This window comes from Lineus longissimus, chromosome 11 (assembly GCF_910592395.1).
Source record: "Lineus longissimus chromosome 11, tnLinLong1.2, whole genome shotgun sequence".
In the NCBI taxonomy this organism is placed as follows: Eukaryota; Metazoa; Nemertea; class Pilidiophora; order Heteronemertea; family Lineidae; genus Lineus; species Lineus longissimus.
In genome coordinates this window covers 9,835,777-9,856,004 of record NC_088318.1, presented here as the reverse complement: position 1 = coordinate 9,856,004, position 20,228 = coordinate 9,835,777, and the positions used below count along the sequence as shown (strand labels likewise).

General features: G+C 39.4%; 1 protein-coding gene across 1 annotated transcript in view; it reads left to right on the top strand.

Annotated features, from left to right (window-relative positions):
• LOC135495235 (oxidative stress-induced growth inhibitor 1-like) overlaps window positions 1–19,297 on the top strand; it is a 35,556-nt gene extending 16,259 nt beyond the window's left edge. Inside the window, exons 4-6 of the mRNA XM_064783685.1 lie at window positions 3,984–4,175; window positions 6,761–6,852; window positions 7,590–19,297. Coding sequence (XP_064639755.1) covers window positions 3,984–4,175; window positions 6,761–6,852; window positions 7,590–8,631 — 1,326 coding nt within the window. The 3' untranslated portion in view covers window positions 8,632–19,297. The remainder of the gene's footprint in view (window positions 1–3,983; window positions 4,176–6,760; window positions 6,853–7,589) is intronic.
• The last annotated feature ends 931 nt before the right edge of the window (window positions 19,298–20,228 follow it).

The window sequence follows — 20,228 nt, the reverse complement described above, 5'->3', positions numbered from 1 at the left end:
ACAATGTACAATATGTTCACAATATTCCATTCATTAAAAGTTAAACCATTTTGAACAGTCCTCTTGCACCTTCTTCTTCCGGCATGTATCAGACAGTATTCAGTATCTGAAGTTGCTATCGCGGCTTTGACTGTCATGACTGTACTGTCCTTTTATGCCTATTCATGCACCTGAAATTAGTGAAAAGATTATAAAGTTAAATAGTATACCAAAGGCCATTCAATAGAACCCAATTCTTAATTCTAGCTTCATCAGGTGTCACTGCATAAGAGTAATTTAAAGGCTATTGACTATAACTTGAACAACTCAATATTAAAAATAAGGAGACGGACCAAGAATATTCACGAAAAGAAGTTCTCAAATATCATACATTCTGACTTCTGCCTCATCTTTTTTGGACACCCTGTGTATGAAACCATTGCATAAAACAAACCACGAAATGCACGTGAATTGCCACAAAAAACAGCTTCATTGACATTACATGATCAAAACGATCAAAATTGTAGAAATATCACCAAATCAAGTACCAAACAAAGTTATATTTAGGAAACCGGGTGCCCCTATGTTTTAAACAAAATGAATTCATTACAGATTGGTCAATCACTTCTGAAAATATCAATTTACAAATGTTCTCCTCAAATGATTTTGCCTGGAATTTGATGAAATTAACACCAATTTTTTCTTTCAAAAACTTACAATTTCGCCATTTTGAATCCAGCAATCACACCGAACAGTCGCGCATGCTACAGAGGTTTTAACCTCTGCTCCAAATATGGCGGTAGTTGGTGCCAAGATTTGATTCATAGGTGCTTTCTGAGCGCTGTGAATGGCACCACGGCCAACTGACTGCAGTGAATTTGACGTTGGCATTTGCTTAAAAACGGAGCATTTGTAATGGCTTTGTTCAGCTGATCGTAGAATTGTTCAAGTTCCAGTTGAGCAGAATTGGCTTGGGTCAACGCGAGATCTGAGAGAGCCCAGTCCCAACTTGCATGTTTCGGAATGGGCAGAGGCTTTGACCATTTAATGTTGAAACTAAATGTTCCCTGTTTGCCTGACTCTGTAAAGTGTATGACGTTGCTTTTTGACGAACAAATGAAATCTGTTAGAGGATTTGTCAAGACTTAAGTTTGACTCCTGAGTAAGAAAGTCTACCTCAAGTCCTGTATTTGTAATACATTTAAAGGGACTAACACAGGCGAAATAAAGTTAGCAGTATGCCAGGGATCAAAGTTCACGACCAAACGGTCGCATATGCGACCCGAAAAATTAACATGCGACTTGAGTTTAACCGCCTACTCGCACCGTTTGAATTAAAACGAAAGCTCTATATCCTATCCTATCGTAGATCTCTGGGTAACTGGTTAAATATAGCTCACGGAACAAGTGGAGAAACCTAGCGGCGAAGTGAGAGATTGTGCTGATGAATGATAATTTATGCGCCAATACCTTTTTTGGTCATTTAATTGGTCTGGATATTACCACCGCTTAAACCTTGTTCCCACGATCTCGATCAATAGAGCATCGGCGCTACCATTCGACTGGATTGTAACAAACGGGAAACGAGGTCTAATTGTCGATGAGGTATCTAGGGCACAGGTCGTCTGCGTATAGACCAGTACATGGCTATAGGCCATGGTGAACGTTCGCGGCCGTAGCGAGTCGTGGTTTTGATACCCGTTGCACTCTTCTATTGGCACTTTTCAACTCAAGTGAGTATTCCAATCTCGCGAGGAGCGCAAGATATGCCGTGCATGATGAGTTTGATGATGATTGGTCGGCTTTTCCGTTGTGAAAAAAGGCACGAAAAAAACGGCGCGAAAATACCGAAAAGGCGGGAAAATATTTGCGACTTGGGTTTGCAAAATGCGACTTCGATTATGGCAAAAGGTCGAACAATGCGACATGGTAAAGAAAGTGAACTTTGATCCCTGTATGCGTACTTGGAATTTATAGCTGAACACTAGAAGGTCATAAATATCACAGCCAATGGACATTCATGAAGGATGCTGCTTTGGGCAGTTCCCCTGCTTGGATTTTATTAAACTTTGAATACAATGTCCCTCCCTGGGGGTCAAATCAACAAGTTCGATCGAAAAAAAACTTCTGTTAAATCTTTTGATAGATAAAGCGCATTATTTTCATAGATTGACCTGACCACAATACAATGTTGGGGTGTAGAAATCCTCTTCTCTGCCTTGCTGTACAAGCACAGGTTCTGTTAAAATAACCCACTCCTTTGTTTCTGTTTATTTATTGTTAAATTTATTGTTAAATAACTGCACTATGGCAGTGTTTATTTCTAATTGAGCCATAGGGAAATATGATAAAGACAAACAGAATAGGCCTGTAAGAATTTGGTGCCAGATGAATATTTGAATCTGATTCATATTTCATGTATGTTGGTGCTCTGAATTGGAATTTGAGTACCATTTATTGAGTGCTGCTCCCAGGGCTGCGTGGCTCTCCATGGGATCATTTACATACATTCATTTGGGAGATCAAATCAATATCTAGGCAAGAGATATTTACAAAACATTCACTGCGTTAATGAATCAGTCTATGATAAAAGTCAGTCATGATAAAATCAGTATATATATGATCACTTGACCTAATCTCTTGACTTAATTAATTGGTCACCTTGATAGATTGCTGTGGTTGGCCAACTGTGCTACTAGTACTATTATATAGCCACACGGATATTTCTTGAATGGTTGGCCCACAAACAAGCATAATAGAAATTTGATAGTGTTGAACAAGTGTGCTGAGATGGCGTTGTTCACAACAGCCTTGTGATCTTCTTAGTTTTACTTTTCTAGGTTCCTCTGGCCTAAAAGCAAGTGTATACTGCTCCTGTCTTTAAGTTCAGCCTGGAAATCTGTTGAAATCTGTTGAAATCAGTTGCATGCTTTATATTCAATGAATTTCAAAATATTACGTAGGATTTGAGGCTAATTGACAAACGGTAGAATAAAATGTTCCCAGGCCCAGCCAAGGGCAGAAATCGGTCATTTTCGAAATACTTGTCCTGTTTAGCTTAGTTTCCAAGGTCAGAAAAGTCTAACTCTAAACTTTCACTGGAGGTAGAACGTTTCACTACTATTTTTCACAGATTTTTCAAATTTTAAATGCAGACACTTCCAAAATACAAATGTATTTGGCATCTGTGCAAGTTGACCCAATTTAGGTCAATTATGACCTAATTTTGACCAAGTTATCAAGTTTACAGCGGTCACACTCCGAAAGTGTCATTGATAGTGCCATATTTTGTCATATAAAGAGTCAATTGATTAATTTACCCTCCATGTCTCATTTCATCTACCACTAAATCATTCCCAGGTGAGCACAATGTCCCCAGGACATTTCATTCAAGATCAATTTAAAACCCAAACATAATGATTCATTGGAAAGGGCTCAATTTTCCTGCTATGTGCCCAAGAACATTTCTAATAATAATAATAATAATACTAATTTATTATATTAAAAGTGCTTTTGAATGAAAATCGTTTGCAAAGCACTGTACAATTTAAAAAACAACACATAGTAAAAGAGAAAATTGTACATAGAGATTAAAACATTCATAGATTAAAACATTTAGGTGATGCTGGTGTCGAAGTGTTCAATAAAAAGGTGAGTTTTAAGATGTTTTTTGAAGGCGCTGGTGCCAATGGGATCACGCATCCAGGCCGGAAGTGAGTTCCACAGCCTGGGTGCCAGGTTCCCCAGGCAACGGTCTCCGAAGACGCCCCTTGTCCGTGGTATGGAAAGGAGCCATTGGTCCTCGGCACGAAGACTGAGGAACTCCTTGAGGAACTCCGGGCTTTGGTCATTATGTAAGACTTGATGCGTCAGCGATGCGTCTGGCCTGTTAAAAAGTTTCTTTTAGAAAACGGCATCCTTAACTTAATTGAGAAGATGCTGATCCTTCCTCAGCAGGTGGTTGGTCTGATAATCTCATGTTTGCTTTATTTCAATCATTCCAGGACCTCGAATATCTCAGTGAAGGTCTTGAAGGCAGATCAAACAATCCAGTGGCGCTCCTCTTCGATATCCTGACCAAACCAAATGCTGACCTGGGAAGTGAAGTGCCGTCCACTCTAAATTGGAGGAAACACGAAAAGGAAATCTGTAACCATGTTGTCCTTGGGAAGGGGAGACCTGGAGGAGTCTGGCAGGTGAGAAGCAGGGAGTTTCCCTGGATATCATTCTTTTGTTGCTCTTGGCATGTTAACTCTTTGAGCGTTGCATAAAAATTAGTAGTGTTTTAAGGAAGTGTACTTAAAATGTAATCGAATTAATGATTCACCTGTTATTTGGAACAATAAGATGCAAAACTGTACATGTATTTCTGAAAGCTGAGTACATGTAGAACACTGTGGAACATTGTAGAACATGTTAAAAGCAAATAAACACCATCATCAATACTCTCAAAATGGCACATCTAAAGAGCGTCAAATCTTAAATCACAAAGACCCTTGGGGACATTCTTCCGATTTTAACACTTGTAGTCAATGAATCAATGTCAAGTGGGACTTTCCCAGAATGTTACAAAAAGGTTCGTGTGCGCCCACTTCTGAAGAAACCCTCTCTAGACCCTGAGGTATCGTCAAATTACCGTCCAGTATCAAACCTTCCTTTCATGTCAAAAGTTGTTGAGAAGGTTGTGTCAAAGAGGCTGTCAGATCACTTTGACACAAACAGGTTGTTTGATCCAATGCAGTCAGCATATCGAGCTAAGCACAGCACAGAAACTGCCTTGCTTAAAGTTCACAACGATATTGTCCATGCCATGGATTCTAACAAAGCTGTTCTGTTTGTGGCACTGGATCTGTCTGCTGCTTTTGACACACTGGACCACCCAATTCTCCTCAAACGTCTAGAGAATAGATTCGGGGTTACCGGATCAGCATTGCAGTGGTTCAAATCTTATCTCACAGGGAGGTCACAAGAGGTGACGGTGAAAGACGCTGTATCAGATAAGGTTCCCTTTTGGAGTTCCACAGGGTTCTTGGGCCCTCTCTTGTTCACTGCATACAACAGTCCTCTTGGCGACATTATCCTATCATTCCTCCTGCCATATATACTGTTTGCTGATGACAGTGGTCTCTACATTATCTTTGATCCAACTAATCCAACCGTGGTGCAAAATGTTATTTCGAGCCTTACACTATGTGTTGAGTAATTATCTTTGCTGTGCATCACATTCCCAAGCTACTGTATATTGTAACATAAATTGCAGTCCATTGAGTTGTTTGTCCCCTTGTGCTCTAATTACAAAGAAAAAAGCTTGATGTGTGGTAGCTCAATCAAATGCTTCAATGCAACTATAAGGATGTACACTGTGTATGTAGTATGAAGCGTGTGAACACAACCTGCATATATCAATGTCGGCAAATTAATATTACCTCCACTAGAAATGCCAATAATGTAATTTCAAGTTCGCATATAAATGGCATCAAATTATTTGAATTAGTTGATATTTACAACTAAATGGAATATGTAATATGTAGGCTTCACAATCCCCGTGTTCATACACATGAATATCCTTTTTGGACAATAATGGCATAACTTCTCTATTAAGGACACCTTTACATTACGGACACCAATGCCCAGTCCCATGGGTGTTCGCAATAGAGAGGTTGTACTGTATTTCACAAAATTTGGCAAAAAACAGTGTATTGCAACTTGGCTGAACATGGAGGCTGTCATTACAATCACCAGCGATGTCAGAAGGGGAACCCTGTGTGTCTGATGATCTTTTCGCCGGGCGTTTGAATCGGGCCATTATCGTGGTCCATCGCGCTCTACTGTAAAGCCACGCTCGTGGCCCATGGCGTCCAAAGGGTTAACATGCAGAAATATTTGCTTGCCACTCTATTTTGACAGGCAATTTGACACAGATAATCCATAAAAATGTTGGTATCAGTTATTGAATGAACACTCATCAGATGCTAGACTTTGTTACCTACCTCTTCTAGTGGCATGGAGTTACTTTCAATCCTTGTTCTGTGTTATCCTTAAAATTATTCGTTGGTAACTCGCCGCTTCATTCACTTGAACCGCCATTTTGCTTCCTGGAATGTATAACCTGAGCCATGTATCGGCCAAATACAGGCACTACTTATCATGGACAAGCCATGCCCTACGGACCTCGACCAATAGAATCACAGAAAAATATAACAAACCAAAACACATTGTCAGGTCACGTATGGCTTCTGTTATGACGTAGCATAAAACTCCAATATGTGTTCATGGAGTATATAATCAGCCAGACCCTTTTTTGTAATCATTTATTGAAAAAGTGCCATCAACACGAAACGTCTGATAACTTTTAAGATCGTTTCATTTGTTTCTTATCTACCCAAACCCATAAAAAATTTGTCATATGCCTGGAACAAGTGCAAGAAGTGAAAATTGTGCATCAACCCATCTCCTTTCTTAATATCTTCAAATGTTTGTGTCGGGGACAGTGATTTTGGCCGATTATCCGCCATTTTTACTGTCTGATATTGTTGGCAACTATGAATGATAATGATATCTTTAATCTTACGTGTGCTATGATATTGATCATACAGGGTGGTTTCTGTCCTTGATGTGAACGGATTGACAGAATTGAAAAGAGAGAAGAGTCGAAATATCAACTTTCTGTTCACTGTCTTGGAGCTAGAGTTGTTTGTTGTGAATAGAAGTGTTGCACTCAGCAGGTCGCACTGTTGTTGTATTGATTTTTTTTTTTATTGTCTTTATTTCAAATCTTCAGAGTATGGATGGCTCAATGAACACTTTGAGCCTTGGCAACTGGATGGAGCTGCCCAACATGTCATTCCGAGAATGGTCAATGAAATATAGGAGGTATGTCTTCAATCATTTGTTTCTTTTAATGCAGTGTGTTTAAGTTTTCAGTTGAAGGATGTTAGGATTATTATTTATAATCGTATTATCATTTGTTGCAGTAAGTAAGAAAGGAACTAAACATGGGCCAACCTTACTTAAGCCCTTCAACAACTTTCTCCCATCGTCTTCTGTCCCTGTCTTACTCCAAGCAAGGATACATCACATGTCATACCGACTTTGGTTTGACCTAAATACTATGCATGTAGCATGTTCCTTAACCAGGATGAATTCTTAACCACCAAATACCTATAGGGTGAGCACAATGGCCCTTGGCCGTTTCATTCACTTTCCCGTGGGTTCCAGACTGTCAGAGCTTGACCCGTGTGATGAAGGACGGTGGTTTCGTCAGTGCATGCTCGATCCAGCTCAAGTGTTGACAGAGTATCATGATCTCAACTCGGTCCTCGTTTGCCCTTTTCCTTGCCCTTTTCCTTGTTTGTTACCCAGTCTGTCCATTTGAGGTGGAAGATCCTACACAGGGAGCTGTTGATGAAGACTTGGAGTTTCTTCATTGCCGTTTTAGTTGTTTGCCATGTCTCTGATGAGCCATACAGCATCATGGATTCCACATTCAATTTGAAAATCCTCAACTTTGTCTTGCCGGCAATCTTTCTTGATTTCCAGATGTTTTTGAGGATGTTGAATATGGTTACTTTGTTGGCCCATTGTAAATCATTTTGATTTGACTTTTTCAGTCATAAAGGATTTACTGGTATGAGAAGTGACCGTGCAAGCCTGGCTGAAGTTGGACAATATTATCACGACTATGTAAAGGAAAAGGGCCTGGAGAAAAACTTTTTGGATAGGCACACCGTCACCACTGTTCAAAAAGTTTTAGATATAAACACACAAATTGTTGATGATGAAAGTGGTGAGATAGTCATCGGTACAGGAGACACAAAAAATACTCCGATGATCTGGGAAGTTTGTGGAAAAAAACATATCTTTAATGAAATACTGGAGGAGGAAGTTTTAGTGGAGGAATTTTGTTTCCGTACACCGAATGTTATCTTAGCAACTGGTTCTTATGACCAGCCGAACAAGTTAGGAATTCCTGGAGAAAATCTCCCACATGTGATTCATTCTGTTCAAGATCTCGAAGGTGCGATTCGAGATGGTTTAGTGTCGCCTGATTCTGATCCTGTTGTTGTGGTCGGTGCAGGGTTGAGCGCAGCAGATGCTATTTTATATGCGGAGGATTTCAATCTCCCAGTCGTCCATGTATTCCGACGCTTGGCTCGAGATCCGATGCTGATCTTTAACAAACTACCGAAAGCAATGTACCCGGAGTACCATATGATTCATAGTATGATGAAGCGTGAACATTCATCTGACTTGTATACACCGTACGAAGCTCATTCAATCAAGGAATGTATGCCTAGTGGGCAAGTTATCATTCACGACAACAACAACCAGTCCGAGAGGCTTGTCCAATCATCTCTTGTCCTAGTCAACATTGGATCAAAACCCGATCTGTCATTTTTACGAAATGACGGAAAACATCTTGGAGTCATTGAAGACGAACAAATCGACTGCAAAAATAATCCGGTTGATATTGATCTGATTACTTATGAGAGCAATAAAGAGCCTGGTTTGTTTGCGATTGGTCCTTTGATCAGTGATAACTTTGTACGTTTTATTCAGGGCGGTAGTTTGGGGGTTGCAAGCCACCTGCATAAGAAATTCTCATGTCCAGAGGAAACATCATCAGGTTCTGCTGGGAAGGAAAATATGTGAAAGTCGAGCACTGAGGGACGGACATCGAAAATGGCAGTAATACTTTTCGTGAGTCACCGAATAATGCAACAGGTAACAAAATTAACTTAAATGAGAAACTTTGAAGTATCTAAAAATACTTCGCCAAAATTCGATAACAGGAGACCAAGGACGAGGGATTTGAGCAAACACACCGGCAAATTTCCCCAGTTATTTTATAGGCTTTTTCATGCAGTGCTGAACACTCGTAAAATTGACTATTACTGTCAGTATGGTTGCAAGGCATGGGAGATGTCATTACATTTGTATGGTGGTTTCAGGACCTTATCAAGTGAGGAGAGATGTCAGTATGGTTGTATCATGACCTTATCAAGTCAGGGGAGATGTCAGTATGGTATTATGACTGTATCAAGTCCGAGATCATGATGTGGAATTTATTTTCTATAAGATATGTTGACGTAGGACATCTTTCTAAAGCAGGGTCTACCTGTGTAGACACTGGCAGTACACAGGCACTCATCAAAGGGGGCCCTGACTGCAGACTCCCTGATACGAGGGGTTTTGGTTAGGATTAGCCAAAGAGCCTTTTGGCATTGATGACCATTTCTTTTGAATTTGTCAGGGATACTGCAATCAAGCAGAAATGAGCTACAGGATGCACTATTTTGGGGTTAGTACTGTTAAATATTGCTTTTGGAATGTGTCAGTGCACAAGATGAGTATGTTTGATTTGTCATTCTGACATGTCTGTAAGGTGTTCTGCGATTTAAAATTTAGTAGACCAGTACCATTATTGTGACCATCTAAACACCTTGACAAAAGTAAGTCCCTCCTTTAAAAATTGGTCATAATTTCTAAAGTATCTAAGACAATGCAATGAAAATGGGAGGACATCATCATACCAACATTAGGCATATTGGGTGAAAAGGACAAGGGTCTACCTATTGTTACGCATGAATGATTTGAATGAAAAACATGCCGTCTCAAAAATAACAGAACAGATCCACCAAGGCTGAAATTGACTGGCAGTGTGGGCCATGCAATCAGTTGTGGTTTTAATACTCACTGAAACATGCAACGATTGTTGTTATGTTTGAAATGGCAATTATTTCATTCAATTGAAGATCATTCATGCATATCAATAGGTATGCCTCTGACCTTTTTACTCATTGTGCCTAATGATAGTTTCATGATGTCCTGCAATTTTCAGCGCTTTGTCGCGGATACTTAAGAAATTTAAATCAATTGTTTAGAGGGGGACTTACTTGTGTTGAGGTGTTTATATTACTTTTTACCCGAAATACATGTAGTACATATAATATTGTATGTTAACTCTTTACTGCTAGCCCTATTTTAAAGTTATTCCCCCCTCTTGTCTGCATTTTTGCCATTTTTACCACTTTTTTGTAGCAGTAGCTGAGGGCCCTCTTTGGCGCCCTCGGCCACTTGCAGCTTGATTCCCACCTGCAGCAGACTTCGCCCCCTGCCAACCATCATCTGAGTCATTGTCACTACTACTTATATCATTACCCCCAACTGACCGGTCATTATCACCATCAGAATCGGGCTGATCACGCAAATTGGTCTAACTTCACCAATTCACCTGACTCAAAATACCCACTTCCTGGGGACGAGATTGAGCCGAATGCTTCCGAGAACAATTCCGAAGACATGGCGGGAGGTTTAAATCAACGTAGAATCAATAGTTTGGTTTACTTTTGATGGGTAGATGGAAACACTGAGATAAAACGTTTTGAAACGTTATTGGCAATTTAGCGACCTATTTTCAATAACGTTTTAAAACGTCATTGGCAGTAAAAGAGTTAATATTCCCTGTCACTTCTTTCTTGTAAATAACCTCTTCACTTCTGAACATAGTTATTTTTGTCATAAGAGGACGAAAGAAGGCATAACTTGGGAAAGGAGGAGAAAGACAAAATACTACTTAAAGGGGGCTTCATGATTTTTTTGATCAGAAAGTTTTGTTTTTGAGGTATAGTTAGTTGACTACTGGGAGCCAAGACTACTTTCAATGCATCTTCGATTGGATCATGGCATTACATTTGCTGATGATGGTTTTTTTAACAAAGGATTGCAAGATTTGAAACACTCAGGGATTTTTGGTGGATTTTATGAAAGACATTCTCATGTTCAGGGTATTAGGGTGTTCATCAGAATTATCTTGAATCCAGACACATAAATACCTCTTGGGATTTACCCCCTTCCCCACCCCTAAAAGTTAAGAATAAACTTTATCTTTTGAACAGCTATTTGGCCTAAGAGCTTCTTGGTTCTAGAAAGAGGTAATGTTGATAATAAAATCATAAACTCTTCCTCCCAGGTGAAGAGACCTTGTCTCTGGCTTCAAGTTAATTTTCACATACTGTAAGGTAATAGTATAATACTGACAGATTATGATCTATGTTTACATGCACAGGCGTCATAAATATTGAAAGCAAAGACTATTGCCAATGAGTTCTACTAATAAATCAAGAATCTTATGTAAATGAATGAATGTAAAATAATGAATGAGGTTTTATATACCGTATTTTCCGGATTATCCCCCGCACTGCCCTATGACCCGCACCCCCTTTGACCATTACCTAAAGCCACGCAAGACCCGCACCTGATTATGACCCGCACTGCTCCAAGACCCGCATTCTCCAAAAATAGTAAGCCATTCATTGATGTTGACATCCTAGAACCGCCATGTTTTTTTTAATTGTTAACCAAAGTGGATCAATTCCAGCATGGCCGTAACTATTTTCCCTAGCGGAGACATCACAAACTATGCGATCATGGCGGAAATATTGGTTGAAAACAATGCGAAAACGATGGACATAAATCCTTATCAAGTAACCAGTTTGGTCCCCTTTTTTTTCTTTGGGGTTGGGGCTTATCCCTCTCAGAATCCACGCAAGACCCGCACCTTTGTATTACCCGCACCCCCACTTTTTGGGCCTGTTTGAGGGCAAAAAGCCGCGGGTGATACGCCGGAAAATACGGTAGTTAATTAATGAACAATAACTGGACATTGAACAGCTGTGTGACCAAAAGATTGTCACTGCGGTCATCTTGAAGTTAAATAGAGATAAGTGTTATTTATTTTTGTAATCTGTGCCTGCTTCAAAAGTTCATGGGGTAAATTGTAGTTCTTTGCGCTTTGACCCTATAGGTTTTAGCAAAGTGCGAAACAAAAGATATGTGATTGTCTTGGCTTGGCATTGGTTGGTGATCATGTAATTTTAGGGTATTCAGGTTAAATGTTAGTCTTGTCCAATGTCATTGGTAATCTTCACTGCTAATGTATAAAGTGAGTTATGTAGGAATAGTATGGTAGCGGTTGGGTATCCCCCTGTCATGCCTGTGGTGATGCTTTGGAATTTCGCATTAATTCTGTGCTGAAATTTCACGCAACTTGTTCTTCTCCCGTTCAACTAATGATGAGCTTTTGTTGAATTTTTTGTAGGACTTGAAGAAACACTTGGCAGACTGATCTCAAATGAGCAAGACTGCTTGAATTCAGATTTTGATTGAGACTAAAGTTGTTCTGTGATTTTCGCAAGTCATCCCCTGCACTGTTCACAGGTTGAATGGTCTGACCTCCTAAGAGCAATAGAGACAGCCAGCGTCAAACATGTCAAAGAGAAGCCATTGGCTTTTTGGGTCATACATTTTGCACCCATTATGTTGTCTATCGTATGTATGAGGTTAGTGCCATACCTACCGAAAATCTTTCCAACAAAGTGAGTGATAAGGCCTACATTTTTGATTAGCACCTGGGTCACGGTTGACAGAACAGTAAACAGGGTCACTAATTCTCTGAAATTATGACACAATTTATGTGACCGCATAAACATGTATGTGTTTCTCAAAAGAAATCCATTTAGTTTGATTTCCTGCTGAAAAGTGGGATCTCTGTGCTCCAGTTTGTATGTCAATCATTCATAAGAGTTCACATCAGTTGTGATCTTTGCCAGATGTGGTTATAATAAAGGAAGGACATTTAAAACAGTGAATGCTTGAAATGAGTTCAGGGATGGTTGGTGGGGGGAGGGGCAATATACTACAGGTCAAGATTTGAGTTGCTGGCAATGTTAATGGCTGTCTCAACTGCTATTCAGTTGCATTCCTGAGCCGAGTGGGAGTGATCTTCATTGAAGCAGGATCAACTTCTCGTGGAACGGGTTTCTGACAAATTTTAGTTTTATGCCTGTCAACGACAAACAATTTTCAAATCGATCATAAAATGATAAATACAGAATGATTTGTGGCCGATTTATTGCGCAGGCTATTTTATTCCCTTGTGTACCGGTCCACTTACTGACTAGAAACTACGCAGTTAAACATGTTCATGCGTGCATGACTGCAATACTATTGACCCTTTCACTGCAAAATGGCAGTGATGAATTGCCAGGGCCCAGTAATATGCGCCTCACTGAATCTCCATTGTAAACTTCTTTGACTGTTTGCAATGACACCTATTGTCTTTCTATTAGGAAATAAATGCATTTTCCAATAGAACGAACCCCTATCCATCCTAAAGCACAAAAGAAAATAGCAAAAAAGCTAATTTGATTAAAAGTCGGCATTATTTTAAAAATCACCTTTTTGACTCACCGTAGTAGAGTCTATACAATATCGCAGTGTCCATCGTCGTTCGTCATCGCTGTTGTCGTCATCTGTCGTTGTCTGTATCCTGATTCAAAAACAGTCGCACATTTCTTAACCACTAGAGCTATGAACTTGAAACTTTGTAAACAGGACCCCCAGATCAGGTGACCTCTGACACTGAATTTCGGTGTGATCCGATTCTGGACTTGGCCACCAGGGGGCCAGAAGTGGAAACCTAAAAAGTGTGATATCTCTTATGAGTGACTCGTTTTTTATAACATTTTCTGGTAGGTTCTCTTAGCAAAAGGATACATCACATATCATATGAGTTTTTGATTTGACCTGCCTTTCAAGGTCACAGAAGTCAAATGGTGTAAATTGGTCGTTTGAGTGTAGCTATAACTACTAAAGCTGTGAACTTCTGGTAGGTTCTCTTAGCAAGGATACATCACATATCATATGAGTTTTTGATTTGACCTGCTTTTCAAGGTCACAGAAGTCAAATGGTGTAAATTGGTCGTTTGAGTGTAGCTATAACTGCTAAAGCTGTGAACTTGAAATTTGGTACACATGACTCCCTACGTCATGTAACCTCGGACACCGAATTTCGATCTGATCTGGTACTCAACTTGGCCACCAGGAGGCCAAAACTAAAAATAGGTAAACAGTGCAATATCTCGTTTATTAGTGACTTGTTTTTGATGATTTTCTTATGGTACTTACTCCAAGCAAAGATACATCACATGTCATACTGACTTTGGTTTGACCTATATTGACCTATATACCTATATACTTTATAACCAAAATGCTATACTTAGATGGTACCGGTAATTTTCTTTTGTGCGATTGAGCTGAGAAGAATAATATTATTTAGTGGAATCAAAACTGGTAAAACTAGGCAGAAACTGTTCTCCCCATATCCACTGCAAATGACATGCATTATATTACCCGAGGTGAGCACATTAACTTAATAAAGTGTTGTGTGCCATTTGTCTGTGTGGGCCCCCCCCCCCCCCCTCCTCTCTCTGCATAGATTTGCGCATCTCTTCTGGAAGTTTCGGTCCATTTTAGTCCACAGATTGGCGGAGATATTATTGATTTTTAACACTGAAACATCTGGTGTACATTGACATCAATTGTGGTAATGGCCATATTGGCCACATTCCTTATTTTCCTATCAAATACACACTTGACCTGTGTTTGATGTTAACAAAGGTTTAAACATGATTTTAAGAACGTGATGGGAGAATGATGTGGGGAATACGACCTATCACAAACAGTTGTGGGTGTCGAGGAGATGATTCCATGACATCGGAGAACCCAAGTCAAATTTAATAGCCACCCAAGCCAAATCTTCGTGGCGCTGAAACTTGGTGGTTGACTCCGAGCCAGACTAAAAACATATGGCAAGAACAGAAAAGCTTTCAAAGTTTTTGTGAAAGGTACGAAGATTACCATCCCTTTTGACCTCTACTGTAATCTCCGAGTCTTGAGCAAGATTACCTTGCACTGCTTCCCTCCACAAAGGAAAACGTTTTTTGGTTGTCACATCGAAGGCCTTACTCACTTACTGGAAATTATAGCTGACGGTAAAATATACATTCTCGAGTTAGGCCGTAGCAAAGCTCTCAGGAGTATTCGTGATGTGCATTTTAATCATCTACTGAATATACCCATTACCCCAAGTGCATGAATCGAAATTGAGTGAGAGTGTCCGGAGATCAGTATATAAAATATTTGGACGAAACAGTTGCTCAATGATAGAATTGGTGATTGTTTGGGTCTGCTGCATAGATTCTTTGATGGACCTTCTAGAATATATGGTGGAACACATCACAGAATATAATGGGAGATCTGCTGTAACACGTGGTTAGCGATAATCATCATAGTTTCAACCATGTGCCATTATAGATTCTATGACAGAAGCTTTTGCCTGTCTAGTGATGCCAGCTGCACACATGTAGAAGTACTTCCTAACTGATGGGGCAGAGCAATTTCAATATCATGGTCATGGAATGTTATTCAAATTATATCTTATCTGTATGTATATTTATTCGTCGTTATCGCTCCAACATCAGACACATGGCTTTTGCTATGCTGATACATTCACATGGTTACTCAGGGTGAGGAAATCTGGTTGTATGGACAAATCCCAAATAAAGCCCATTTGTGCATGTCCATGGTACAACCTGAGCCTTGTCTTCATCAAGCCAAATTGGGCATTTGGATCAAAGTGATTAAGATGATGACATCAGGTCATTGCAACTATGAATTAATATCACAGTTCTGTCATTGTGGTCCAAAATAAATGAGGCAAGTACTTAAACAACCAGCTTCGTTTTGTTTCAAAACTGCTAACCTCTTAAAATCAGGGGTTAGCTTTTTGGTCGTGGGGCAAAAGACACTTTTTGAATTTTTTCGGCCAAAATCACAGCCAAAAAACCTTTTTTTTTGTGAGGTCTGGAGGACATTTGCCCCCTGCCTCTCCCTCCACTAGCATAGCTACAGCCCTGTCAGTGCTCCAAAGACTTTACCAAATGATGCTGTCCCTATGGGTGAAATAATACTTCCTTACAGCATACCCCCCCCTTAGGACCAAGAAAATTTGTTGACTGTATCAAAGAAGCTTGACTGTGGCAACAAGCTGTCACTTCGTCCATCCAACAAGCGATGCCATATGGTGAAATATCACTGCCTGTATTCGTTGTGACGAAATCTCCACCAGTTTGCTGGCATGGTTCAAAGTTTTAATCGACACAGGTGGTACAATGAGCCACTGTTGATAGTGTGCTTGTTAACTATTAAGAACACGTGTATAATATGACTTCATTTCGTGTAACTGTTTCCCGTTGATTGTCTGATCAGTTAAATGTACACATTTTCATCAATCATGTTAATGGTAGACCTACTATACTTTGATTAAAATCAAACAGGTTAGATCAACATTCTACTTTTGTTTAGGTTAGATTAGAATTCTGTCAGATTTATTTGAGTTATGTAAATAGTTTTGCTTCTGCTGACTGTGATAAAAAACGTTTTTTGGGATGTAGGCTAATAGGTAATAAATATCTTTTAAGATTTTCTGATTGCTTGAGTTGATGATCAAATTTTGACATATTATGAGCCAGTAAGATGGAGCAGATAATGGAGCTAATTAATGTTAACAGCCAACTTTTGTTGTGTGTTTTTAGCTCACCTTTGGGGAGCTTTACCGTGGCGTCCGTCATCGTCGGTTAGCGGAGCACGTTTCGTAACGGCTATTAGAGTTAGATGGCTGAGACTTTGTGTGATGATAGCTTTGGGCAATATGCCCAGACGTATTTTTCTTTTTTCGCGATATGACCTACTTTCTGGCCTCCAGGCGGCCATCTTGGAAATTAGTTTTTTTCCTTTTTGAAGCTAATGGTTGTACGTAGAGCGATGAAATTTTTATGGCGGGTGTATCTAATAAGGTTAAATGATATATCACCCGAGTTTTTGATTTGACGTACGTTTCAAGGTCACAGAGGTCAAAGTTCACTAAATTGCCGATAGGTGGCACGTTTCGTTTCTATTTGAGTTGGAAGGTTCTAAACTTGTGATGACATGTATCTAGGGACCCTCTGTTCTATCCCATAAATTTGTCCAGCTCGGAATTCAAATATGGCCGCCAGGCAGCCATCTTGGAAATTAAACAAAGTCGGATTGCAACCAAATTTCATGTGATTGTATATCTATGTACTCTCTACAACATCCCTGATTTTCAGTCTAATCCATCAACCATTAGGGCCACAAGGCCGCCATCCTGAAAATTAAACAAAGTCCTATTACTCCGAAACTAATGATCGGATTGCAATTAAACTTCATGTGATTATGTACCGGTAGCTATGTATGTATTAATATCCCTAATTTTCAGTCAAATCCCATAACAAATATGGCCGCTATCTTGAAAATCCAAATAAATCCTATTACTCCTAAAGTGTTGAACAGATGTCAAAATGCTATACTTAGATGGTACCGGTAATTTTCTTTTGTGCGATTGAGCCGAGAAAAATAATATTGTTCAATGGAATCAAAATTGGTGAAACTAGCCGGAAACTGTTCTCCCCATATGCACTGCAAATGACATGCATTACATTACCTGAGGTGAGCACATGGTCCCTGGACCATTTCATATTATTTTGGGTTTCCATATAATCTCAATTTGTGAAAATAGTTGTTTAGATGAATGAAAAGGCAAGGGCCATTGCGCTCACCATAGGGATATTTGGTGGTTAAGATTTCATGCTGGTTAAGAAACATGCTATAGTATATAGCCAAATGGAAACTTATGCCATTCAACCTTTGTGACCTTGAAGAGTAGGTCAAATTAAAAACCTATGTGACATATGATGATGTATACGGTGGATAGGCTGAAGTTACATAGACCTCACGTTTCATCGACTCACGACTCATTTGTCACTTGTCATTCGTGAGCTGATGAATGGACATTGGAAAACCTATTGACCTGTTCTCATTGAAGTCAATTTTGTAAGTTTTGCCCGCATTCGTCGCCTCACGTCATTTCATGTCATTTCACGCGTGAGGCGATGAATGGACATGTTCATTCTTTGTGAAATGAGCTGGCAAAGAAAGTGGACGTCCATGTGCATTTGCAGTGATATCGCCTTCGAAACTGTGAGTATAGCTACTTTTCAGCATTTTCATTAGTTTACACATTAATACAATAGCTAATTTCGATTGGAAATGAGAAACAAAAAATGCAAAAATGCAGCACTTTTATGTACCACATTGTTCTCGTCCGTCGCCTCCGCTTTCGTTTTCTATTCTCCATCAGGAGCAGCATGGCTGCCATCTCTTCTTCTTCTGAGTCCATGTGCGTCGCCGAGAAAATCCAAGTGACAAATGAACGAGCGAAAAATGATCTGTATGTAAACCGCCGCGGTCACTCGTGACAAATGAGGAGTGACACGTGAAAATGAGCCGTGAGTCGATGAAAAATGTGGCGTGAGTAGCTCATTCCTATGTAACATCAGCCTTAGATGTACCCATGACACAAAAATTTAGGCCATCGGGCATGTAGTTGAGCAATAATTTGCTTAATCATTGCATAAGATGCTGAAATGTCTAGCCCTCAATACAGGGTGGTCCAGAAAAAATGCAACAGATACTTGCTTCACAAAAACGTCTCTACAACAAAAACTATAGAACAGAAACGGTCACTATTGGTATGATCTTCTTCTAGAAACATTTGCCATCCACTGGTATCAATGGAAGTATCCGGTTGCCTTTTTTCTGCACCAACCTGTATAAGTTGTAAACCATACGACTGTAATTTTAAATAAACTTTTTGTATAATTTGCTTTGATAAAATTTCCTTTTAAAATGCAGTTGTATGATGTGAATATTATTTCTTTCGGATATCCTGTAGTATGGCTTTAGAATAATTTTGGTGTTTGCTTAGAAACACAGTTATCTAATTTGCATCAGAAAGCTTCCTTTCTGTTTCTTGCCAGTTCTCTTCAAAATTTTAAGTGTGAAATAACCGCCCAGTAGTATTTCTCATGGAGTTCAACCCGGCGTGCACACTTATTCTGAGACATGGGTTTTTTCACCTTATGTGTTTATTTTCAAGAAAAAAAAAGTTAGAGGAACGAGACTGTAATGGCATCCCTGTGTGCTTTACCAGAAGTAAATATTCATTTCCTTTTGAGCTGATATCTTCAAAGTTGGATTCCTGGAAATCTAATTTTTGACCCAACACTGCTTTCAGGTTAAATATTTGTATATTAAGTAAATAAAATTTCCCTCAACGAACTTTGAAGAATTCGGATCAGAAGTTTATGCACAGCAGCCAATAAGGACGTGGACATTTGCCATTGAAGTAGACTGTACTTGGCCTTTAGTACAGGTTATTATGGTTGCCACTCTTTTATGCTCTTCAAACCTTGACAGGGTTTCCGAGGCATTGATTGATGAGTAGATGAGAAAAGTTTTGAGTATTTTTCAAAGCTGATTATCCTGTTATAAATCTTTTGGTTTCAGATGTCGTAATTTTTCTATATTGAACACTATGAATAACAATAATAATGAGTTTTCTGAGGATTTCTGTTGTTCGTTTTTAAGTTATTTAATACCTCTAGTGAAGTGAGTTATTATTGTGCGACATGCACTGTGAATGTTGGTTATAGTCCCGTGATAGGCCCTTCAAAATCAATAAATAGAAGGCAATTTTCGTAAAAGGTGCTCTATAATAGATACTTCATACTTCAATTAATGTTCTTTTATGGAGAATTTCGATTAAACAACCAAAAAATCTGATGTAGGAAATTCTGGGAGATGACCCGTGCTGGCGCTGCGCCAACAGACAAAAGTAATCATCATCATCATCATCATCATCATATTGCAGGTTTTATGACCGTATTCCGGTCTTTCACCGCTCTACTAAAAGTACGAAAAAATAGTGCTCGCGAGGTGGTAGTTTAGTGCGTTAGGGTACTCTGCATTCTTCCTCTCTGTACATACTTCAAAGTCAACTTTTGATATACATATATACATATTTACAAATACAGGAGAAGTCTATCACCCATAGTGCTCAAAGATGGTGAGGCTGTGACCCCACCACCGATCCTACCTCACCTTGAAACTGCTCATGGTGCCGACACTAACTAATTTCTGTGGCAGGCTATATTGTGATGGAATAAGTTTCGAAGAAAGGACTTCTCAGTAAGATAACGACACTGACACAACTGATTTGCCTTTATAAGCCTCGTTTTAGGCTTTTTTAGTCGACACATTCGGCGCCTTCAGCCTTTCATGGCAATGCATTGATCAAGTACACTGTGCATGTACATGTGTGCACCAACATGATCAAAGCATGACAGTTAAATATTTTTATACTTCGATTACCTGAGTTCATTGATAACTGTTTTAGCTAAGAACTATTCAAAAGAGCAGTGAGAATTCGCAAAATTTAATTTGCTACAAACATATCAGCCAGGAGAGTGAACTGAAAGGTGTTCTGT